The sequence below is a fragment of the Miniopterus natalensis genome, chromosome 9, assembly GCF_054644295.1.
Source record: "Miniopterus natalensis isolate mMinNat1 chromosome 9, mMinNat1.hap1, whole genome shotgun sequence".
Classification (NCBI taxonomy): Eukaryota; Metazoa; Chordata; class Mammalia; order Chiroptera; family Miniopteridae; genus Miniopterus; species Miniopterus natalensis.
The window spans coordinates 54195630-54218311 of NC_142089.1; the positions used below are offsets into that span (position 1 = coordinate 54195630).

Sequence of the window (22682 nt, forward strand, 5' to 3'; positions counted from 1 at the left end):
CTCTTGTAGAATTTTAGAAAATGCAACATCAACAGAACAAGAACAAAAAACCCTAGGAGCTTAGATTTATGCTTTAAAAGGGTTTATCCTTTGCTTCACACTTAACAAAACAGAACCCTTTGTTCTGCAGCCCGGGCTCTGGACCTACATGCTGAACAATACGCACCATTCTCTTCAAGCCTTGAAAGTGACAGTGACCTCTCGCGCCTCCCGCTCAGCCCAGCCTCCTGCTACTGTGGAAGCCTTTGTAGAAAAAGACAGCACCTCTTTCCCCCATCCCATGGTGATTTATGCAAATGTGAGAAAGGGGTTTAATCCCATTCTCAACGCCACTGTCACTGCTACTATTGAGCCAGAGACTGAAGATCCTGTTACGCTGAAACTTTTTGATAATGGAGCAGGTAACAAGTAATGTCATGTCATTTTTCGTGTTCTCAAGAACTGTTGTGATGCCACAGAATCCATATTAAGCTTATCTTTAATATCCTTTCAATTCATTTATTTTTCTCATCCAATCTTATGAGGTTCTCAAATTCTCATAGAATCACTGATACCCCAATAAATTTTATAAAGTATTATTTTAAAAAGCAAGCCAAAATAATAATAATAATAATAATAATAATAATAAACCTGTTTAATAAGTCACTCCTACAAAAAAAAAAATAAGAATCACTGATACACAAAGTAGCTACAAGTCACATCTGCACAAGGAAAGCAAATGTGAACTTGGGAAAAGAGTATCCCTGAGGCTCTGCAGAGTGGCTGTGCATGAGCAAAAAGGTGGGAGAAAGTCACTAGATCTCGGCATCCACTTGTCCAGTGACACTGGCCACACTCACTTAGTGAAGTCACACAGGAGCAGTTCTGTGTTCCTGTGACATGCCCAATTCCACTAAACTAACCAGCTTTGCTACTCATGGAAATAATCAGATTGAACGATTAAAATAGCAAATGAAAACCCAGGCAGGGGGGGGGGTGGGGGAGATGCAATGACAATGAATCCATTTTTTTCTCCTAGAACCTGATAGTGAAGAGAAAATGGAAATTGAACTTGTGACTCACACGATGAGCCTAGACTTTCTTTAGCCACGTAGCTGGGTGGATAAGAGGGCATAGCCAGCGCCTCTCACCGATGCGTTTGGTCACAAGACCAAACCAACAAGCCTAGTGCAATCAGGGGAGAGATTCTCCCACTGCTGGGAAGACAAAACAGAGCCCTGCTTGAAAGCACTCACTCCGCGCAGGGAGAATTCAGAGCTCTCCTCACACGGCACAGAGCACAGCAGCAAGCTGGCGAACAGCAGCATCTGGCCTCTTTCTGATTAACTTTCCTGACTTCTAAAAACAAACTCTTTTATCTTATCTTTCCTGTTCTGTTTTTTCCTAAACTAAATTCTCTAAGTGACAATAGGCCTCACAGCCCAAGTTAGCAGCCCCAAGTGTCTGATCTGCTGATAAAACCATATTCCTTCCCTCTGTTGTTTCAAAAGCAAAATTTTCGGAGTCTTACGTTTGGCAACCCATTAGTATGTTGCCATGACAGTCTAGTATGACATTTATGAAGCAAACATTCCTTTGAAGGATTTTCGTTCAAGTCTTCCTCGGAGGGATACCAGAGAAGTCCTCTTGTTTTGTCCACTGGGATGAATCCAAATGAACTTGCATAATCTTGATTACTTATCCATGGCCACACCTTCCATTTTTTGAATACGGTCCAAAAATGCTCTTCTCTCAGCCTGTAGGCAGGCCTCCAGGGGAACAAATACGGTTATCTCAGGAAAGATCATTTGAATAGACTCAATAGGCTTTAATATTTATTCCCTGGAACCATTTTATTTGATGTCTAAATTTAAACTCTAATGAAAGAAACAATGAAAAAGATTGTTTAGGCATTAAAGTGTAAATGTCATTGTTTTCCCCAATACTTAGCACACATGTATTATATAATACTTATTTTTATATTAGAAGTGGTATTAATCTGCTAAATAAAATTAATGAATAAACCATGGCATGGAGAAATTTTCCATGATCATTTCTCAACAAAAATAGAACTTATTCATCATTAAATCACTAAATCCCAAGATTTTATTTCTTTCCAGTACATAAAAACAATTTCTAAACCTACTATCATTATTTATTTAAATTTGATATAATCCTACTGACTGGCTATTTCATGCCAGAACTCGCCCATGCAGCTGACTACTTTTCCATCTCAACCAATCAGCAAGGTGTTTAAAATTACTTAAATTAATGTAAGTGCAGACACAAGTTATCTTGTGTTCAGGAGCAGCCCTGCTTCTGCCAGGACTTGAGGGCACTCATGTTAGTGCTGATACAATGCTAGAGTCCTGGGCTGGACGTGCGGTATGAGAACAGGACAAGCTGCTTGCCCGGTGTGGCCACCTGCACTTGAGCAGTGACTGTGATCTGCACTTTGGCTAAGCTGTATTTCCCTGCTGCCCCAGAATCTAGGCCATCCTGCCATTCAGCCATGGACTTGGTTTGGAACGGAATTGCTCTCTGAGGCTCAATACAAAAGGAAAGCAGTCTAGCACTGGTCAAGCTTTCAGAATGTCTCCTGAAATGAGGCACAATGGGTGGGGCCAAAGCGCATCAAACTCCAAGTCAGTTCTAGAACAGTTCCATGTACCCTTGAATGAAAAAAATTAAATGATTTCACACTTTTTTTTAATCAACTACAAATATATATTTTTTTACTCAGAAATTTTTTCTTTTTCCTATTAGGGCTTCAGGATATTCATAAATCCCTTGAAATTATGTGAAATTGTACATATGTGCACATATATTAATTTCCTTGGAACAGATTGGTTTTATCTCAAAAGGATCTATGACTATAAACAAGCTTAAGAATGCACTTGGTTTCTGTGGAAAGCTAGTACTAGTTTCAATGATAGGAAGGAGAGCTAAAGGTGATTATTAAATGCTTTCTTAGCACTGAAGCAGGCACAACTCATTCACCTTTAGAAAAGACTTTTTTGCAGGTTAAGGAACCACAGGGAGAAATTATGGAACCATCAGATTTTTAATCACCTGATAATATAAAAAATAGATAGGACCATACATCATATGCTAAATTGGGAAGAATAAGGGGAGTGAATCTGAGTTTTTAATGATTTAATGAAATATTAGTAATCAACTGTGATGACATGTTGACGCTGAGCTTTTTTTATATACCTACAGGTGCTGATGTTATAAAAAATGATGGAATTTACTCGAGGTATTTTTTCTCCTTTGCTGTAAATGGTAGATATAGCTTGAAAGTGCATATCAATCACTCTCCCAGCATAAGCGCCCTAGGCCACTCTATTCCAGGGAGTCATGCTATGTATGTGCCAGGTTACATAACAAATGGTAAGAATCATTAGCACTGTTATTTGAATAACATCATTTAATGTGTATATAACTGATGTGTGTGTGTGTGTGTGTTTGAGAGGGAGGGGAAGAGAGGTGAAAGAAAGATAGAATATCAAATCTCTTTATGCGTAAGTCAATGCATAAGTTGTTGACTACCTCTTTACTCTTCAAAGATCCATGGTAGTAGATAACAAGAAGGCAATAGGTAATTCCCACAGATTTCTCCTACCTCCATTTTACTTATTATTTTTACCTCTTTCTTGTGACTGTCTCATCAGATTACTAGCAGATAAAGAGATTTGTTATTGAGTTTTCTCAGTTCCAGCCCCTGCATTTCCTCCACAGAGGCTTAGGTGAGAGAAAGAGGCACATAGTTATTAGAAGCTGAAAGAGGGAAGCAAATAACCCAAACAAGCCACGCAGGAAGTAAGTTCCTAAAAAAATATGAGTTTGGATATTACAGACAACTGAGTGCTTCCTGAAGATGTTGTGTCTTCCTTCAAGATAAAAGTGCCAAATAAATAGAAGATATACATCTTTTAAACACCATTATTATAGTTCCTGATAGGAAACAGTGGTTCAAGTATAACAAACAGGAACATACTACAGTCCTTATAAAATAATCTCAAAAATATTTCTAAGCATTTTTATTTGCAAAACTGCAGAATGTTTATGAATACTTTTCATATATTTTAGCAGCTATAACGAACTATTTTGTATCTAAATATAAGACTTGATTTCTAAATAGATATTCCCTCTTTCATTTATAAGTCAAAGATTTTTGAAGGCCTACAGGTTACAGGTTCAGTCCTAGGAACATGGGATACCAGGTAGAATAAGACTTGATTACACTCAAGGAGCTTTCAGGCTACTGACCAGTTTAAGAATCTTTTCAAAACCCATGAGTGTAAAGTATAAAAATATCAGCATCTTGTGTAGGTGAGATTAGAAAAGTAATATTCAACTGTGCTTTTATCTGTGTCCAACATATGGGCCCTTAATGGCATAGAAAGAAAAAGTTAGGTTTCCCTAGGCATGCCTGCTACACATAGCACTCACTCTACCAGCTAATTTTCAGGTGATGACCTTGAGCATACACTTCATTGAAAAATGAGAACTGCTCTATTTTCACCACCAAATATCCAGACACAGTAGCATCTACTCCTTTCCTCTCCTCCCCAAGAGCTGGTGTCTCCATTGGATCTGCTCTGGATCCCATCCAGTCTGCCCAGCCAGCGGCCTTGAGAGCTCTGCCTTGTGGGTTCCTGCTCTACTGATCCCTCTGAGCAGCATTCAAGCATGATTCATTACTTTCCATATTAAAATACTTTTTGTTGATCCCTCTTCAGCTACCTTCCACCTTTATAGTCCCTGTTGTCTGGTTCCTTGAAATTAATCTAAACCTGTTGTTTGTAAGTTCTCAGCTCCAATTTACTACTCTGTTCACTACAATGACTTCCATCCAAATCACTCTTCCATTTAAATCACTGCACTGGAATTACTCCAGCCCTAGTCACCAATGACCCTCCTTCTGTTAAATTCAAAGGGTACATTTCAGTCCTCATTTTACCTGACTTGAGCAGTATCTGACACAACCAATTGATCTCTCCTTTGTCATTTCCTTGTTTCTCTGATACGACACTCGCCTGATTACCTCTTAGGCTCTGGAATTTTTTGTCAGGCTCTTTCTCCAGCTTCTCCTTTCCTATTGTTGCTAATTCTCAGAGCTCAGTCCTAACCTCCTCACTCTACCACTTGGAGCCTCACTGCCTGGGTTGGAAACCTAGCTCCTCCATTTATTTGCTGTGTGACTCTGGGCAAGTTCCTTGGCTTCTGTGTACTTTTGTTTCATCATCGGTAAAAATGGGGGTAATAATTGTACCCTCCTCATAGCATTGATGAGAAAATTAAATATTTATACACATCAGATACTTAGAAAAGTGCCTGGCACATAGTAAACCCCCAGGCACTCAATAAATGAAATTTATCATTACGGTTGAAATTCTTATTAGATAACCTCATTAATCCATATAGCTTTAATAATATCTATATGACTATAACTTCCAAATTCATAACTTCAAAATTATTAAATCCAGCTAAAACTTCTTTAGGAGATTAAAATCCATATCTAACTGGCTCCTTGACATTTCAATTGGATGTTTTACAGGAATCACAAACCTTGTAAAACTTACATTTTTAGTCTCCTTCACTGTAGCCTGCTTCTGCTCCCAAATTGCTCACTTTAAAAACCTGGGAGCTGCTTTGTTGTTGTTCATCAATTTTCTCTTTTGACGTATTTTGCTGGTTTTGTCTCCAAAATACACCTCAAACTGTCTGCTTCTTGCCTCCCCTCCACTGCTCTTGCCAGCCCAAGCTGCCATCCTTTCTCGCCTGGCCTGTTGGCAGTGGCTGTCTCAGTGGCCTCTGTGCTGGCTGTGCTTGAATCCGTTCTCTGCTGAGAGCAGCCTGCATGACCTGCTAGGGGGCAACTGTGATCGTGTCACTGCCCTGCTTCCCCACAGTATGTAAGATTAAACTCTAAAACCACTGCAGTGGCCCACAAGGTCCAGCATGAACTTCTCTGTCTCATCTCAAACTACTATACTCCTCGCTTTAATCATTTTTTTCTAACCTGCACAGCTCTTGTGCACCTCAGACTTTTACACAGCCTCATGCCTCTGCCTCCGACATTCCCTCCTCTACCCTTCACCCAGCCGACACATGCTCATACTTTAGGAAACCTTTAAACATAACTTCCTTGATAAAACTCTAAATTATGTACCTGTGTCATTTTCTTTCATAGCACCCCGCTTTTTCCCTCTTATGTTTATCACAGTTTGTAAATATGTTTATTAATATGGCTGTAAATTCCACGTGGTACTTTGCCCATGGTCACTGCCATGGGACGCGCCCTCGAAATACTTAGTGAGTGTATGAATGGATAAATGAATGAACGAATTGTGGAATAAACAAACTCAGTTATTCTAAAAATATAGTAAAGAAAAAAGTTTTTAAAATGTCTCTCAATAACCTGTCAAAAAAAAAAGCCACTTGGGGAGTTGTAACTTGCTGTTTGGCTGTTGTATCCTTTGTGCCCCAGGTAACATTCAGATGAATGCCGCAAGGAGGTTGATGGGCAGGAGCGAGGAGGAGCAAAAAGGGGGCTTTAGCCGGATAAGCTCGGGGGGCTCCTTTTCCGTGCTGGGAGTTCCAGCTGGCCCCCATCCCGATGTGTTTCCACCATGCCAAATTATCGACCTGGCAGCTGTCAAAGTGGACGAAGAGGTGACTCTGTCTTGGACAGCACCTGGAGAGGACTTCGATCAGGGCCAGGGTAGGTTTCTTGGTTTCACTGCCTATTTTTCTACAAGGAGGCATTTCTAATAACTCTATCAGCTATTAACTGGATAAAAGTAACTTCGGGAGTTTAGAGCTAAGACACTGACAGAAGGTTGTCGTGAAAAGCTTTGAGTTGTGGGAAAGGCCTCATAGCATGGAGCCCGGGAAGGGGAGCGTGTCGGCTGCCCCAGGGCTGAAGGGGCCCTGGAAAACCACCCAGCACTAATCGAGCAGAGGCCTCGACTGGAAGTGACTGGAAGCGTGACTACCACACACAGTGGTGGGCGTATCAGCAGAAATAGGTTCTGCATCACAGAGCATGGACTTCAGGTGCTTGTGGTAATCAGTTTTCTGCAGATTGGATAGTGACTGTTTGTTCAGATTTAGGAGACAGGTTTAAGGGAGTAATTTCCATAAGTCATGTAAAACTTGGCACATTTTCCCCTCCCGCTTCTGGCCATCACTTTTGTTAGGGAGGCTGGGACCAGTTCCCCTGCTTAGGGCTTTCTTACCCTTGCTTGGGTGAACATGGGTGAAGTTCTTTCTTAACTTTCCAGCATTCAAGCTTCCACCTACCTCATCTTTTGACCTCCATGGCAATTCAACAGAATAACTTTTCTCAAAGAATAACCTTTCCAACAATTTTGTGATCACCAAAAATAAGGTTATCATTGATTGCACATTAAATGGTTTATTTCCTGATTACTTTGATTGGAAGCCTATAGGAGCCAACCTTCTTGATTGAGAATTGATTTTTTTCAATATCTGTCAATAATAGTAACCACCTTGGACCTTTGCCAGTCTTGCTTCCAACTTTCTCTGGCTTATAATTCTCTGTTCACTACATTGCCGAAAAAATCTCAATTACCAATAATTCTGTGCTGCTGAGAAATAGTCATCATTGTAGGTTTGTTCTCCATTCTTTCATCAAAATCTCTCTCTTCTTGCCAAAGAATGAAGTGAAATACTTTACACTCTGAATTAAAGATTCTCCAAATTTAAAGGCTGGAAATGCAAAATGATTAAAACTGTGGGATAGCCATGCCCCTTGTATAGTGGAAATAGCTGTAACTTAGAAGTAAGGGAAAAAGTCATTCCCACTCTGGCTTTAAGTTCAGCTGTTTGCCCGGCCGGGCGTGACTCAGCGGTTGAGCATCGACCTAGGATCCAGGCGATCAGGGTTTGATTCCCAGTCAGGGCACATGCCCGAGTTGCGGGCTGTAGCCAATCAGTGACTCTCTCATCATTAATGTTTCTATCTCTCTCTCTTCCTCTCTCTGAAATCAATAAAGATATATTTAAAAAAAAAAAAGTTCAGCTGTTTGATCTTTGGCAGGTTGCTTACTTTGTTGGCCTCCGTTTTCTTATATGGAAAACAGGACTAAAACTATCTACGTCATAAGGCATTGTGTATAATAAATGAAGCAACACACTCTAAATGGATGTCAGTGGATCTCAAAGATCATTGAGATTATTTTGAATTTTTCTATCTTTTTTTCTGAGTGCCTCATTTTGGATGATTTTCATGAACCTGTTTTCAAATTTCCTGATTCTTTCTTCTGTTGTGTCCAATCCAATCTTAATTCTCTCTAATTTTTCATTGTAATGGGGTTGTTGTTTTTTCAATTTTAGGATTTCCATTTGCTTCTTTTTACATATGTTTTTATATATGATAAGTTTAGTCCTGCATTGTTATTTTTAGACTTGACTATTTTCCATTTAAACTTTACAATATATAAGCTTGTTGAAATAGAAACTAGAGGCACTTTTAATAGAATTACACAAAATTCATGAAATAAGAGGAAAATATCTTTATTATGCTGAATCTTACTATTCAAAAACAACGTCTTTCCTCTTGTTTAGGTTTTAATATGAGTTCTTAGATAATGCATTCAAGTTTTGCTCATGTGCACGTTTCTTGTTATATTTGTTCTTAAGTATTTTGACTTTTTGTTGCTATTCTCATTAGTCATTTGTAACAAACTAGAAAACCTACTCAAGTGACTTAACCTTCCCATTTATATTTTTAATTTCAGCTAACAGCTATGAAATAAGGATGAGCAAGAGTCTACAGGATATTCGAGATGATTTTAACAACGCCATTTTGGTGAACACAACAAAGCTAAATCCTCAACAAGCTGGCACCAAGGAGATATTTACATTCTCACCAAAGCTTTTCATAAGTGGACCTGAACATCAACCTGATGGAGAGACACAAGAAAGCCACAGAATTTATGTGGCAATACGAACCATAGATAAGAACTCCTTAAAATCTGCAGTATCTAACATTGCCCAGGCATCACTGTTTATTCCCCCAAATTCGGCTCCTGTACTTACCAGAGATGATCTTATACTGAAAGGAGTTTTAACGGCGATGGGTTTGATAGGAATCATTTGCCTCACTATAACTGTAACACACTATATTTTAAACAAGAAAAAGAGAGCAGACAGAAAAGAGAATGGAACAAAATTACTATGAACAGATGCAGAGAGTATCTTTGTTCTGAGATATAATACCCATACCCTTTACAGAAACATACCAATAAAAACAAGTTAACATCAAAACTGTTGAAAGTGCTTTGAATTTTTGCATACTACCGATCATACTTCTATAGAATAAATAGAAATTCTTTTCTAACATTCATTTTGAGGGGAAATTAGAAAACTCTTAAGCTCAGGCTATGGGCAAAATAATAAAAATTATTTTCCAAGATAATGGAAAGTTATCTGCAAAAAAGGCAGAAATCAGAGAGTCAAGAAAAGCTCCTTTGATTGAAGAGAAAAAACAGCCCCAAGTAGAGAAGAGGAGGTTAGATCTGAATGATATACTTTAACTGTCTATGTGAAGCAGTTATTTAGTTACTTTGATTAATTTCTCATTCTCCTGATCTGTTCAGAGCAGATTGCTTGTTTATGACTAAAGAGCAATCTGCATCTTATATGTGATGCCTCTATTGTAAAATTATTTACCTCTAGCCATTTGGTTAACTGTACTACAGATCAAATCCCACCGCTAACGCTCAAAGAGATCCTCGTTCACTGTAAAAGTTGGCTTTAAAATGTGAGTTAACTCTTCCCCTGACACTGATTTTGTAACAGAGATCTATTGAATTTATTGTTTGTAAGTTTCTACTCTCATCAAAGCAGTTTTCCAAGTTATTGTCTTTGGTGTTATTCAGAATAAGTGGTTTTATCTTTCATAAGGCTTTAAGTAAAAAATAAAAGACATAGTTCTAAACTTAGTTTAATACATACATAGGCTATACAGTTTCATTCCATTTCAACCCAAGAAGAGGTCACAGGGGAAAGACCAGCCTTTGGGAATGATTAACTGATTCTGCTTTTTGTTTAACTAAGACTTTAAGAATCTTTTCTTGATCAAAGGTTGTTTATCTTAATCAACGGGGTGGGAAGAAAGCTGAAAGAGGGAAGCTTAGGTCACAAGGAACTAAGAGCCATCTTTCATCTAATTTTACTTCTCATTTTAAAAAAAGATTATTGAGCAATAGAATCATTTGCTTTGTGTAGCAAAGAACTGAAAAGTTTATTGAGTCAAATACAAACAATAATGTGGAATAGTTCTGTTTTGCAATCAGGACCAAATAAAAGTTAAAATTAGATTAAGTTTTAGGGAGGGGAGAGGAAATTGTGGCGAATTGGGACTGTGAGAAAAAGCTACAGAGAGGGTGAAGCCTTGAGTCAGAGCCTCGGAGCAGCATTGGGGAGAAAATAACCAACATCTCAAGTGTCTCTTCTTACACTGTCTCTCCTTGCAGTCCACGCCACATCCCAGGGTTGGCCTACCAAATTCTAAGTCCCACAGAGCCTAAATTCTTGCAGATGGGAGTTTCAAGCACCCACTTGGCAGTCAATCTCTCCTCCCCCTAATGCCACGACACCTGCTAACCTGGGATTTGCTTCTCTGTAGTTTCAATAGGCTGGTAAAATATCAAGATGGGGTGCAGTAGATTTTAAGTCTTCAAGGGTTTTCCTCATTTTACAAACAGGAAAATGGAGGCTTAAGTGAGTAATCCAAAGCACTGTGCCAGTTAATGACAGAGCTTTATGGGAGTTCAGCCAGGTTCTCACACTGCTCCTTACTCCTGTGTATATAAGAACACGTGGGGAGATGCTGGGGATTATGCCTAGAAATATTTAACTTTTCCAGGTCTGGCTTCAAGGAACTGGGTTGTTGTTTTTTTCTTTTTCATCTTGTAGGTGTGGAAATGAAAAAAAATGAATTTAAGTCTATGAATTAATGACTTGGAAGAGGCAAAACAAAGTAAAGGATCTAAGTGACAAGCTGAAATACGTGATAGCAGGGTAGAAAGGGTGATTGCATCAAGTGCATAGGGCAAACAATATCCAGTGGCTGTGAGGGAGTGAAGCATTAGAGAACAACATAAATATGTGGCAAATGTGGGAAGCTATTGATTTAGGGAAAAAGAAAGTTAAATTTCAATGATAAGGAGCTAGACGCGGGAAACAGGAGGTTTTTAGGGGATAAGTTAATATGGCCTATGCACTGGGCAGACTGCTGTTTGTGGGTGCACTGTTGACTGCTCTAAAAATACTTTTCCATCTGCATGTTACTGTATATTTTATTTGCTTCTGGCTTTGTCTTCTGCTATAATATAGTTATTCTTAGGAGAGTTGATCCCTAAATAATAACATTCATTTAAAACCTAATGTAACAAATCCAATTGCAGTAATGGCAGAGTTGCTCATATCAAACGAATTCTTTTGTTCATAACAGTTATAACTCTAGAAAATATATAAAACACACTCTTGGAAGGCACTGGACACCAGCAAAAGAAGGTAGAAGATGAAAGAAATATGGCTTTGAAAAAAGGCAAGCAATCTTGGTGAGATCCACATTTAATCAGCTTTTCCCCCAAAAGGCATTGGGAGTTTGCTTAGGGCTTCTGGATAAGCTCAAACAGAGCACAGCTGTTTCACTGGGTTGACAATACAAGAGTAAGTGTTCCGGGGCACCAAACTCATTTTATGAGGCCAGATAGCCTTAATACTAATACCTGGAAAAGCCATTATAAGAAAGGAAAAGTAAGCCCAATCTCTCTCATGAACATAGGTGCAAAAAACCTAAACAAAATATTAGCAGATTGAAAAAGATATGGCATCATGATGAAGTGGGATTTATTCTAAGAATGAAAGGTTGACTTAGTAATATAAGTCACTACATTACCAGAATAAGAGGAAAAATCATACTATCATCTCAATAGATGCATAAAGAGTATTTGATAAAATTCAACACCTATTCATGATTTTAAAAAATGAAACCTCTTATCAAACTAAGAATAGATGAAGACTTACTTAATCTCATAAAAGTATCTACAAAATATCTCTAGAGAGTAGCATATTTAATGGTTAAATGTAGAATGCTTTTCCATCTAGGACTGAAAACCAAAAAAAGATATTTTCTCCATCTGTAATATTTACAGGAGTTCATAGCTAGTGTAATAAGAGAAGGAAACAAAATAAAAGATATGAGACTGGAAAGGAAGAAGTAACCAAGTTATTATTCACAAATTATATAATTATAAACATAAAATCCAAGAGAATCTACAAAGTAAGTACTAGAAATAATAAGTGAATTTAGCAAGCTCACTGACTATAAGGTTAATACATAAAAGTCTATTATATTTTTATATACCAACTATAAACAATTAGAAAATGAAATTTTATTTAAAAAATACCATTTACAGTAGCACTAAAAACACCCCTAGAAATAAATCTAATAAAAGATGCACAAGACCTCTACCCTGAAAACTATATAAAAAAAAAAACTTAAAATGGAGAGATATGTATGTTCATGGATTAAAAGACTCAAAATTATAGAGATGTCAATTGTCCCCAAGCTGATTCTAAATTTTATATGGAAATGAAAAGGATCTAAAATAGCCAAAATAATCTTAAAAACAAATCTGGAGCGTTTACATTACCAGATATCAAGACTTACAAAACAGCAGTAATTAAGACAATATGATACTGAGGTAAGGATAGTCATATAGACCAATAGAACAGAACAAGGAGTCCAGAAAAAGACTTGAACATCTGTAGTCACATCATTCACAACAAAAGCACAACTGCAATTCAGTGGGGGAAAGTGTTATCCTTTCAATATGTGATCTGGGCTTATTGCTGTCCATAAAGGAAAACAAAACAAAACTCTTGAATCTTACACAATGCACACAAAATAATTTGACATAGGTCACAGACCTGAAAGTGAAAGGTAAAACAATAAAGTTTCTAGTACAGAATATTGTATAATATCTTTATGAATTTGGGAAAGCTGTCTTAAATATGAACACAAAAAACATTATCCATAAAAGAAAAGATTAAATTGGACTCCATTAAAATTAAGAACACCATTAAGGCAAGTCACAAACTTAAAAGATATATTTGCAATACATATATCCAATAAAGGACTCAATACTCAGAATGTATAAAGAACTACTATAAATCAATAAGATAAAGACAACCTGATTAACAATTGAGCAAAAAGACTTGATCAGGCACTTTGCAACAGAGGATATCAAAATGAAAATAAGTATATGAAAAGGTGTTTAACATTAGTCATAAAAGAAAATGCAAATTAAAACCACAGTACCATATAATTACACTCCCACCAGACTAGCTAAAATGATAAAGACTGGCAGTACCATGTACTGGTAGAAATGTGGAGCAACTGGTACAAACACTTTGAAAAGTGTTTGGCAGATCCACTAAAGCTAGGCCTGTGTACGGCCTATGACCCAGCAATTCTGCTCTCAGTACATCCCCAGCTGAAATCAGTGGTTGCACCTAGGGCAGTTTTATTTATAATAGCCTGAACATGAAATAATACCCATGTTCATAAACAGGAGTTTTTGAGTAAATTGTGGTATGTTTTTACAATGAAATACAATGGAAAAATAACATATTACTTCTGCCTAAAATAATATGGCTGAACTTCATGCAGAAAATGTTATGTGAAAGTAGCCAGACACAAGAGGACAGACTGTATATTTCTGTTTATATAAAGTACAAAAACAAATAAAATTAATCTGTGTGGCAATGGAGGTCAGAATAGTGATTATGCTTGGGAGTTTTCACTAGAAGGGATGTTGGAAATATTCTACTGGGATGTTGGAAATATTCTACCGGGATGTTGGAAATATTCTACTGGGATGTTGGAAATATTCTACTGGGATGTTGGAAATATTCTACCGGGATGTTGGAAATATTCTACCGGGATGTTGGAAATATTCTACTGGGATGTTGGAAGTATTCTACATCTTTGGTGAACGTCTGTCTCTCAGGCTTTAACTCCCTTTTCTTCAAGTGTGTGTCACCTGGCCCATCTGAGCTGCCTCTGACAAAGCCAGCCCCCGGGTGCCATGGTGCAACGCTTTATGTGAGCCAAAGGCTCCGTGAATCTGCCCAGGCTGGGCTTGGGCACCAGAGACGGTGGTGCTGCCACTATAGCCTGCCCACTGGAGGCCACGCTAAACTCGGCCCCCTCCCTGGGGTGACAGAGACAACCACGTGTGTTACAAAATGAGGCAACTGTGCAGCAGCGAGGGCTCTCCACGGAGGAAGCAGCAAAGGCCCAGCCGGCACGTAAGGCCAAGCAAAGCTGAGGAGGCACCTAAACTGGGTCCATCACACCAGGTGTCCTCTGTCATAGACAACTGCAGTGCCTACAACCCTACAAGGGTGCGGAGCCCTCGGAAATGAAAGGTTGGGTTACAGCAACAGGCAAACAAACAATACAGATCAGCCAAAATGCTGGCTAAAACAGGGAGATTGGTGATGAGGAGGGAGGTAATAAATATCTGTAAAGGCCTTGAGACAGGCTGTAGCAGCAGGTACTACAGTTTATTTCAATGATTTTTGCTTTAGGTATCTCGGGAGATTGCAGTTGGCCACCACTTGGAAAGAGATTCTATGAATGATTGGACGTGTACTTTCTCTCAGGAAAAAAGTGAGGCAGCTTATGCTCACAAATAAATAAATAAGTAAATAAATTCAAACTCTGCACTGTAATACTGGAGCTCGATGCGATGGAAGGGCATGAGTGGATATGAGCAGTGCAGCAATGAGTTGTATTGGACTCATCTCATTGAACTTCCTTGGGCTTGGCTTCCTCTAATCTACTGGACCCTCGGTCACTTGCTCCACCTGAGTCACTACCCACTCCTTGAACGCCTGAGTGGTTCCACTGCCAGAGATCAACCAGGCACCACTTGGAATCCTTGGCTCCTCATACAACACGGGGCATGGGATCTGTCTTTACAAGAGCTGTTGGAAGGCTGGATACACAGCCAGGAAGTTCAGGGGAGTTGGTCATCTATAGACGAGAAGGAGCCACACACTTCCCCTTCCTCCCTCCAATGGACTGTCCCAAGGCATGGTGTCTTTGTACAGCCTGTAAGGAGACATTCCAGAGGGCAGGGCAGGAGCAACAGCAGGTTGATCCGCTGGGTCTCTTCACTGAACCATAGTAGCCAGCTTAGCAACACTTCATCTTTTGTTGCTTCCCCACCTACCCTGACTCATTTCCCCCTTCCCTCATCCTCACTGCTCTGGGATGAAATTCTCAAATCATTAGCACATAAGCTCGTCTGTGTTTTCTAGGAGACCCAGAAAAAGATACGTATGGTTGGGGGTTTGAGATATTTAGAATTTAAAAATGCTATGTCATATACAATAAATGCGTGCATTTATTCAATAAGCATTGAATAAGTTATTTTACATAAAAGCAGATCATGTGGACAACCACTTTAAAATTGAGTACATCCATTCGATTAAATGCTTCATTTTTGATTGCTCAAATATTACATACTTAAGCAACAAGTATTAATTATTAGCAGCCATACTAATTTAATTTCCATGAGCCAATGTCAAAGAAGGGCCCGACAAGTTGAAATTGATGCTTAGCACCACATGAAGATCAAATGAAGTCACAGGGTGAAGAGACATTCCAAGTAATTTGAATACTGCAGGAAAGTAATTTGAAAACCCATTTCAGTTTTCATCTGAAGCTGGGCAAACTGAAAAGAATCTGTGCAGTAGCTGGCAGCCCACAGTTCAGGTTCTCAGAGACACCCAATTTCAGTAAAATAATGTCATGTTGTTCATTTGAATTTCATTTAAATAATGTAATTTTATTGAGCAACAGAAGTTGAGATGAGGGAACGTGAGTTTGCTTTGCACAGTGAGATATAAATTTGTATCAGTTCCCTCCAATAGAAAATATTCAATAATATCTATGTTGCTTGCTAATGCCTTTTGTGGGACTGGATTATCCAAGGAAGCACCAAGAAGTGCTGAGGTTATGTCAAGATCAAAGGGGATAAAAATAATGACCCCCTTGAGGAATAGCTGGGCGTATGACTAACGCTTAACTAATACTGATTGACTACAAGGAGCGGCCAGGCCTCCGCTGGGCAGGCAGCGGGTGGAGGGTGAGCTTGTGGGGGCCAGTATCCCTGGCTGGGCAAACATGTCTAAGAAGCAAACATGTCACAAAGGCCAAGCTGCTTGACACCTGCGAATCCTTCCATGGAACCGGATGTGGGCTTCCCACACCTCTTTCCCAGCATCTGGCAAAGGCGAAGGAAAGGCTAATGATCCTTTCAAATATAATAATATTTAAAGTACACAGAATTTAAGACTAAGGTATTGTTCCTCATACTGCAGACAAATGCAAACATGAAACAATTTTGGGCCAAGGGGTTAAGGTCCTGAGATAAACCACCTCTGATAACTTGGGAAAATGTGCCTCTATAGTCAATATAAATAGGGGTAAAGAAAGATGCCTCTAAAACCAACATTTTCCAAAGAGACTAATCAAAAGGAGATGCGTAATAATGGGGTCGTTTAAGAGCTCTGTTTTCATCTTGGTCTTTCACCTTCTGGAAGGGGCCCTGAGCAATTCACTCATTCAGCTGAATGGTAATGGCTATGAGGGTATCGTCATTGCAATTGACCCCAACGTGCCAGAAGACGAAACACTCATTCAAGAAATAAAGGTAAGTTCAAAATGGCAATAATCCTTGTTTTAAAAAAATAAGCAAACTATTAAGCGTAATGTTGTGCTAGGGCGAACGTGAGCTCTCTAACTGCAGCTGTGTGATACTGACAAGTTATTTTTATGTCTGAGTCTCAGTGTTTTTGGTAGCAAAATGGAAATCACAACAGTTAACCGTTAGAATTCTTCTGAGGGAGAAGATAATAAATGTAACACACATAACTAAGAGTTTCAAACGTTGTTGGTGCGTAATGGAAGGTGTCTACATTTATTGACTGTGGATGATTTCACTAAAAATTATTCCGTTCTGCACTAAGGCAGAGCCAGCTGGGTTTGGTAGATACTGTGAGATGCACAGGGAATAATTCCTTTGCCTGCTTTTACCACTGGCTTCTATCAGATTCTCCTCATTGTAACCCCCTTCCCTGTGGTCCTAATATAGAAGCCAGGATGTCAATCTCTAATTTAAGAATAACCCTGCGCCTTTCACTGGGAGGAAACCCTGCATTTTACCAGCCCCATTGCAGGGGATCCTCTCAGGTTGCCAAGTGGCCTCAACTTACTTGTTACTTCTGTGAGGGAAGGAAAAACTGGGGAAGAAGATGCTCCCTGTTCCGGGCAGAAGTGTCTGTTGCAAGGGGAAGGGGTCTTGTTCAACAGCAAACAGCTAAGAATGAGAGGGAAATGTTTTATAAATGACCACCCTGGGACCTGGCTGTAGCAAATCCAGAGGCAGTACTGTGCAATGAGGAAAAGTACTGATCTGTAAAATGGGGCAATAGTAAGTACCTTCCCTACAGGATTTTGTGAGGATTAAGTTTAACAATGCGTGCACACAAAGGGAAGCTTGGTGAAGGGTATATGGGATCTCTGTACAGTTTCTGCATGTTTTATAAGTCTAAAATTATCCTGAAATATTTTTAAAGAACTTAAAAAAGTGCATGCATAGTGCCTGGTATATAGTAAGGGCACAACCATCAGTCGCCAGTCCTCTGTTTAATCCTTCTAGGAGGGAAGGGTTCATTCTTTTTAACCAAGACAAAGCTCCTGAGTGCTGGCTCAAAAGTTACTCACACAAGAGTCCCCCTGGTTGCCCCCGGGTGTTCCTTGCTCTGAGCAAAAACAAACCCAGAAAGGTGGAGTTTGGAGAGAGAACCATCTCTACCACCAGGAGCAGTTTGGGGATGGAGAACTGCAGTATTTGGGGAGAAGGCGTGGGAGCAGGGGACACTTACCTGTTTAACTCGAAGGTTATCAGATATTACTACCATTCGTGGAAGGAAATGGATACTGTTTGAAATGTCTCAACAACCAGACACCTTGGGTAAGTTTTTGATTGTCTCTGACCTTGGAAATGGCATCAGCAAAACTGGAAGTGCCACTTGGAGCAACAGACAAGGAAAGTGGGGGAGAAAAATGTAGCCAGTCTGCTTCTGGCTCTGGCTGGACTGTCAGGAACGTGAGGGGCGAACAAGAATTCCTTATCCCTAGTGGCAAGGCTAATTCACACTTACATGGGGCTTCAGCGCTTCCAGACGCTTTCACCTCACGCTTTGGGGGGTTTCCTCCCGAAAAATGTGCTTCTTATCACAATTATTACGTTGGCTTTCTGGTATGGGTCCTAAATGAGTTAGGTGTAAGTTGGTTTCCACATATAGTAAAGTATATGCTGTACACCTGAAACTACTATATAATAATCTGGAACATAAACTGTAACTGAAAAATAAAATTAAATGAAAAAGTTAAGGGCAATAGTGTGCTAAGAGTCCCTAACTAAGTAGTTCATAAAAGTGAGTTCCTCCCTCTTGATGTTCCAGGTCTGCAGAGTTAAGGACCTTAATTGTGGGCTTTTCTGCCTTTCCTGGCCATCCCTCACCCTGTTTTCTGAGGGGAGACTCTCCCTCTGGTGCCCTTGTGGGGTTGGAAGCCTTTAAGCCAACGCTTAAATCTTTGTTTCTGTTCAAGTGAAATAAGCCAGTCAGAGAAAAACAAATACCATATAATTTCACTTATATGTGGAACCTAATGAACAAAATAAACAAACGAAATAAAACCAGATTCATAGACACAGAGCAGAGCGGGGCTGGAGGGCCGGGCGAAATAGGTGAAGGGATTAAGCAAAGAAAAACACCTCTTAGACACAGACAACACTATGGCGATTGCCAGACGTAAGGGGGTGTGTAGAGGGCAGAACTGTACACTTGAAATCTATACAATTTCATTGACAAATATAACCCCAATAAATTCCATTAAAAAAAAACTTGCTTGTGCATGACAGCCCCCAACATTTCTCCACCTACACGTTGCATCCACTGCACCTGCCCTGTGAGTGTGAGCTGTAGGGGCAGAGAGCACCCTCCACATTCTCCTTCGCTCCCCCACACAAGATACACAACGGGAGCAGCGTATCCTGGAGGTCTCCTCATTGCGTGCGAGTCCAGGAACCTTCTGCCTTGGCACTCCCGGGCAGTTTACCACTCATCACAACCATTTCATTCATTCGTTCGTTCGTTCGTTAGTTAATTGATCCAACAAATATTTACAAAGCATCTACACCTAATTATGTCAGGTACCAGAAATCCAGTGGTAAACAATATACAGTTCCTGTCATTAAGGAATTCTCAGCTGACCCTATAAGCTATTATCCTTGACCTCTCCAGGCCTCAAAAGTTTAAATGTCCACTTGGATATGAGGTTGCCTTCTCAAAGTCAGGAACAGATGCCGAAGCAAATAGCCCGTATTAATGTTACTGTTAACACATGGGAGACAGACTTTATGCTGCTTGTTCTTCCTGGGAGACACTGAAAATTCACATTTCACCAGTCAAATCATAATATAACACTCTGACACAGGAAATTTTATACCTACTTTTTACTTTTTGGTGACCTTGACCCAGCGTTTTTCTTTTTAAAATGATATATTGTTAAATCCTCCAGTGGTTGATAGAAATCTGGCTTTTGGAAGAAGGAAATGCAAATCATTATAAGAACTTTTTTTAAATTAGCAAGGCAACCGTCATTACTGTTTGAAAGAAGGGAAACTGAGGCTCAGAGAGACCAAATAAATTGCCCAAGTTTGTCCCTTTAGGAAGTGGTGAAGAGGAACTCACCCTGCATCAGTACCTGAGAACTGCTTCCCCCTATAGAGATGAACTGGCTCTGCTCCTCGGGCCAGCCCCCCAGGCACTGGGGTCTAGGCGCTCTGGTCTGCTCCCGAAGGGCCTTCCTCCGGCAATGGTCCCTTTTTTCTCTTGCTGTATCAGGTTTTGTCCACTAGCATATGCGTATGTTATATTAGTTCCCATTAAAAAAAAAACACAAAAAAACACAAACACAGCCCGGCCAGGCGTGGCTCAGTGGTTGAGCATCGACCTAGGATCCAGGAGATCGGGGTTCAATTCCCAGTCAGGGCACATGCCCGCGTTGCGGGCTTGATCTCCAGCAGGGGGCGTGCAAGAGGCAGTCGATCAATGACTCTCATCATTGATGTTTCTATCTCTCTCCCTTTCCCTTCCTCTCTGAAATCAATAAAATTATAAATAAATAAAAAAACCCACAAGCGCAGACACACAAAACAAAATCCCCTGGCCCTGCAGTGCTCCTGCGCATCACGTCTATTCCCTCTTAATTTTCAGACCTTCTTGAGCCGTTGCCTCCATTCACCACCTCTACCTCCTCACCTCCCACCCCCTTGAATTCCCTCATATGGAGCTGTCGGCTCCATTCCACTACGATGCCTCACCCACGTTGCCAGAAACTTCCGTCGGTTCTTACCTTCACCTTCCTTTTTTATTACCATTAAATTTATTGGGGTGACACTGGTTAATAAGATCCTATACGTTTCAAGTGTACATGTCTATGACACATGATCTGTATAATGCACTGGGTGCCCACCACCCAAACCAAAATCATCTTCTGTCAGCATGTATTTGACCCTCTCTACCCTTTACCACCCCCCCACCACCCACCTCTTACCACCCCCCACCCCCCACTGCCTTCCCTCTGGTAACCGCAGTGCTCTTGTCTGTATCTATGAGTTTTTGTTTGTTTGTTTTTCCTTTCTTGATGGCTCAGCAGCATTTGACTGGGATGGCTGCTCTCTTCTCCTGAACCGCCTTCACCCCAGGCCTTCCGATTTCCTTCCCAAGCACCAGCCACTCCTTCGAGTCTCCTTGGCTGACCGCTCCTCCTCCTACCACTAAATGCCGGCGGGCCCCAGGGCTCAGTCCTTAACACTTCTCTTCCCTCGGTCCACACTCACTTTTGAGGGCAGTGGTTTTCAGTCCTAATAGACCTAATGCTCTTTTCAATAATAAACCTCTTATAATACCGGCTCTACTATCTTCATAATGCATCTCAGGGGCATTTATAATTCAACACTACATCTTTTTCATTTTAGAGAAATAAAGTTAGGTGTAATTTGAAAATAAATTATATGATCGTGCCATTTCCTTATATCTGACAGTTAGTACTATGCTAAAAATAAATACTATCATAACATTTAGCTATTCCCAAAATCACTGCAGGAGCCAGCTGGTGAAGTCACCTTCATTTTAATTTGAGTTTCTCTCCAGTATTAGTTGGTGTAAGAGCTTGAGACTTATACTAATTCTCAGTTTCTCCCTTAAAGGTTTATTGCTCCTCAAAGGATCAAGGGAGATGACACTAGTAGCTAACATTTCGTAAGCATCTGTGCTAAGTAAATATGGTTCCCAGTGCTTTCTTGACTTCACTTGATCCCCACATCTTATGAGCTAGTCACCATAGTATTTTCCATTTTGTAAATGGGGTACCTGAGGCTCAAGGGTGCTCAAGAAAATTGCCAGATAACCCACGATAAGTGTTGGAGCCAAGATTGGTGTCAGCCTCTGAAGTCTGCATTGTCGATCATCACACTGTGACACAGAGCATGTGATAGGTGCTCAGAAGAGGTTAGCTAATTTCACCAATAAAAGGTATTTCTACACCTCCCCTTCCAATCTTGATAAATAACTGGCCTTTACTAACCAGTTTTTTCTAACATGAAAAACAGATGCAAATGTGAACGATTGGTAATTTAGTCTATAGTCATGATTGTGTTTACTACGTGTTTTCTTTTTTTCCCAGGACATGGTGACTCAGGCATCTCCATATCTGTTTGAAGCTACAGAAAAACGATTCTATTTCAAAAGTGTTGCTATTTTGATTCCTGAGAAATGGAAGACAAAACCTGAGTATGTGAGACCAAAACTCGAGACCTACAAAAATGTGAGACCATCGAGTTTTTTTTTCAAATTCAGTTTCCTTCTGCGATTTAGATTTCTTTCATCACAATATTCTGGAACCAAATGAAATTGTTTCAAAATAGTCCAGTGTGAATTAAAGTCAATTCATTTGTTAAAATTTTATAATGATGAAAATGTTTTCTTAAATTTCAGGCTGATGTTCTGGTTGCTGAACCTAATCCTCCGGATAATGATGAACCCTATACTGAGCAGATGGGAAACTGTGGAGAAAAGGGTGAAAGGATTCACTTCACTCCTAACTTCATCGCAGGAAAAAAGTTGACTCAATATGGACCACAAGGTATGGGTAGAGATGAAACATTCAGCTGTGTTTCTCATAACTTAATAATTTTATATTCAAAGTAGATCAAAATAGCATTACCTTTCTGAGTGAGCACATATAAGCCAAATAAACGTATAGCATGTGTTTTCACTTAAAACAGGGGTTCAGAATAGTGCATTTCTGTTAGAAATTTAATTTCTTCACATCTGCATAAATGTGTAAATACAGTATTTTTAATTTTTAAAAATTATTAGTATCAGGATGTAACTGTAAAATAGTTTATTGAAGTACTATTAGGTTTCTATCGATCTGTTAAGGAGACTGCTGAACAAATCAAACCTCCTGCCTGCAATTCACATATTAGCCACCAGATGGCGGAGACCCA

General features: G+C 39.7%; 2 protein-coding genes across 2 annotated transcripts in view; both read left to right on the top strand.

Moving 5' to 3' along the window:
• CLCA2 (chloride channel accessory 2) overlaps nucleotides 1-9207 on the top strand; it is a 32387-nt gene extending 23180 nt beyond the window's left edge. The window contains exons 11-14 of the mRNA XM_016220646.2: nucleotides 131-401; nucleotides 3202-3372; nucleotides 6476-6709; nucleotides 8751-9207. Coding sequence (XP_016076132.2) covers nucleotides 131-401; nucleotides 3202-3372; nucleotides 6476-6709; nucleotides 8751-9193 — 1119 coding nt within the window. The 3' untranslated portion in view covers nucleotides 9194-9207. The remainder of the gene's footprint in view (nucleotides 1-130; nucleotides 402-3201; nucleotides 3373-6475; nucleotides 6710-8750) is intronic.
• Nucleotides 9208-16589: 7382 nt separating this feature from the next.
• CLCA1 (chloride channel accessory 1) overlaps nucleotides 16590-22682 on the top strand; it is a 29540-nt gene continuing 23447 nt past the window's right edge. The window contains exons 1-3 of the mRNA XM_087820014.1: nucleotides 16590-16751; nucleotides 21857-21997; nucleotides 22168-22315. Coding sequence (XP_087676140.1) covers nucleotides 16590-16751; nucleotides 21857-21997; nucleotides 22168-22315 — 451 coding nt within the window. The remainder of the gene's footprint in view (nucleotides 16752-21856; nucleotides 21998-22167; nucleotides 22316-22682) is intronic.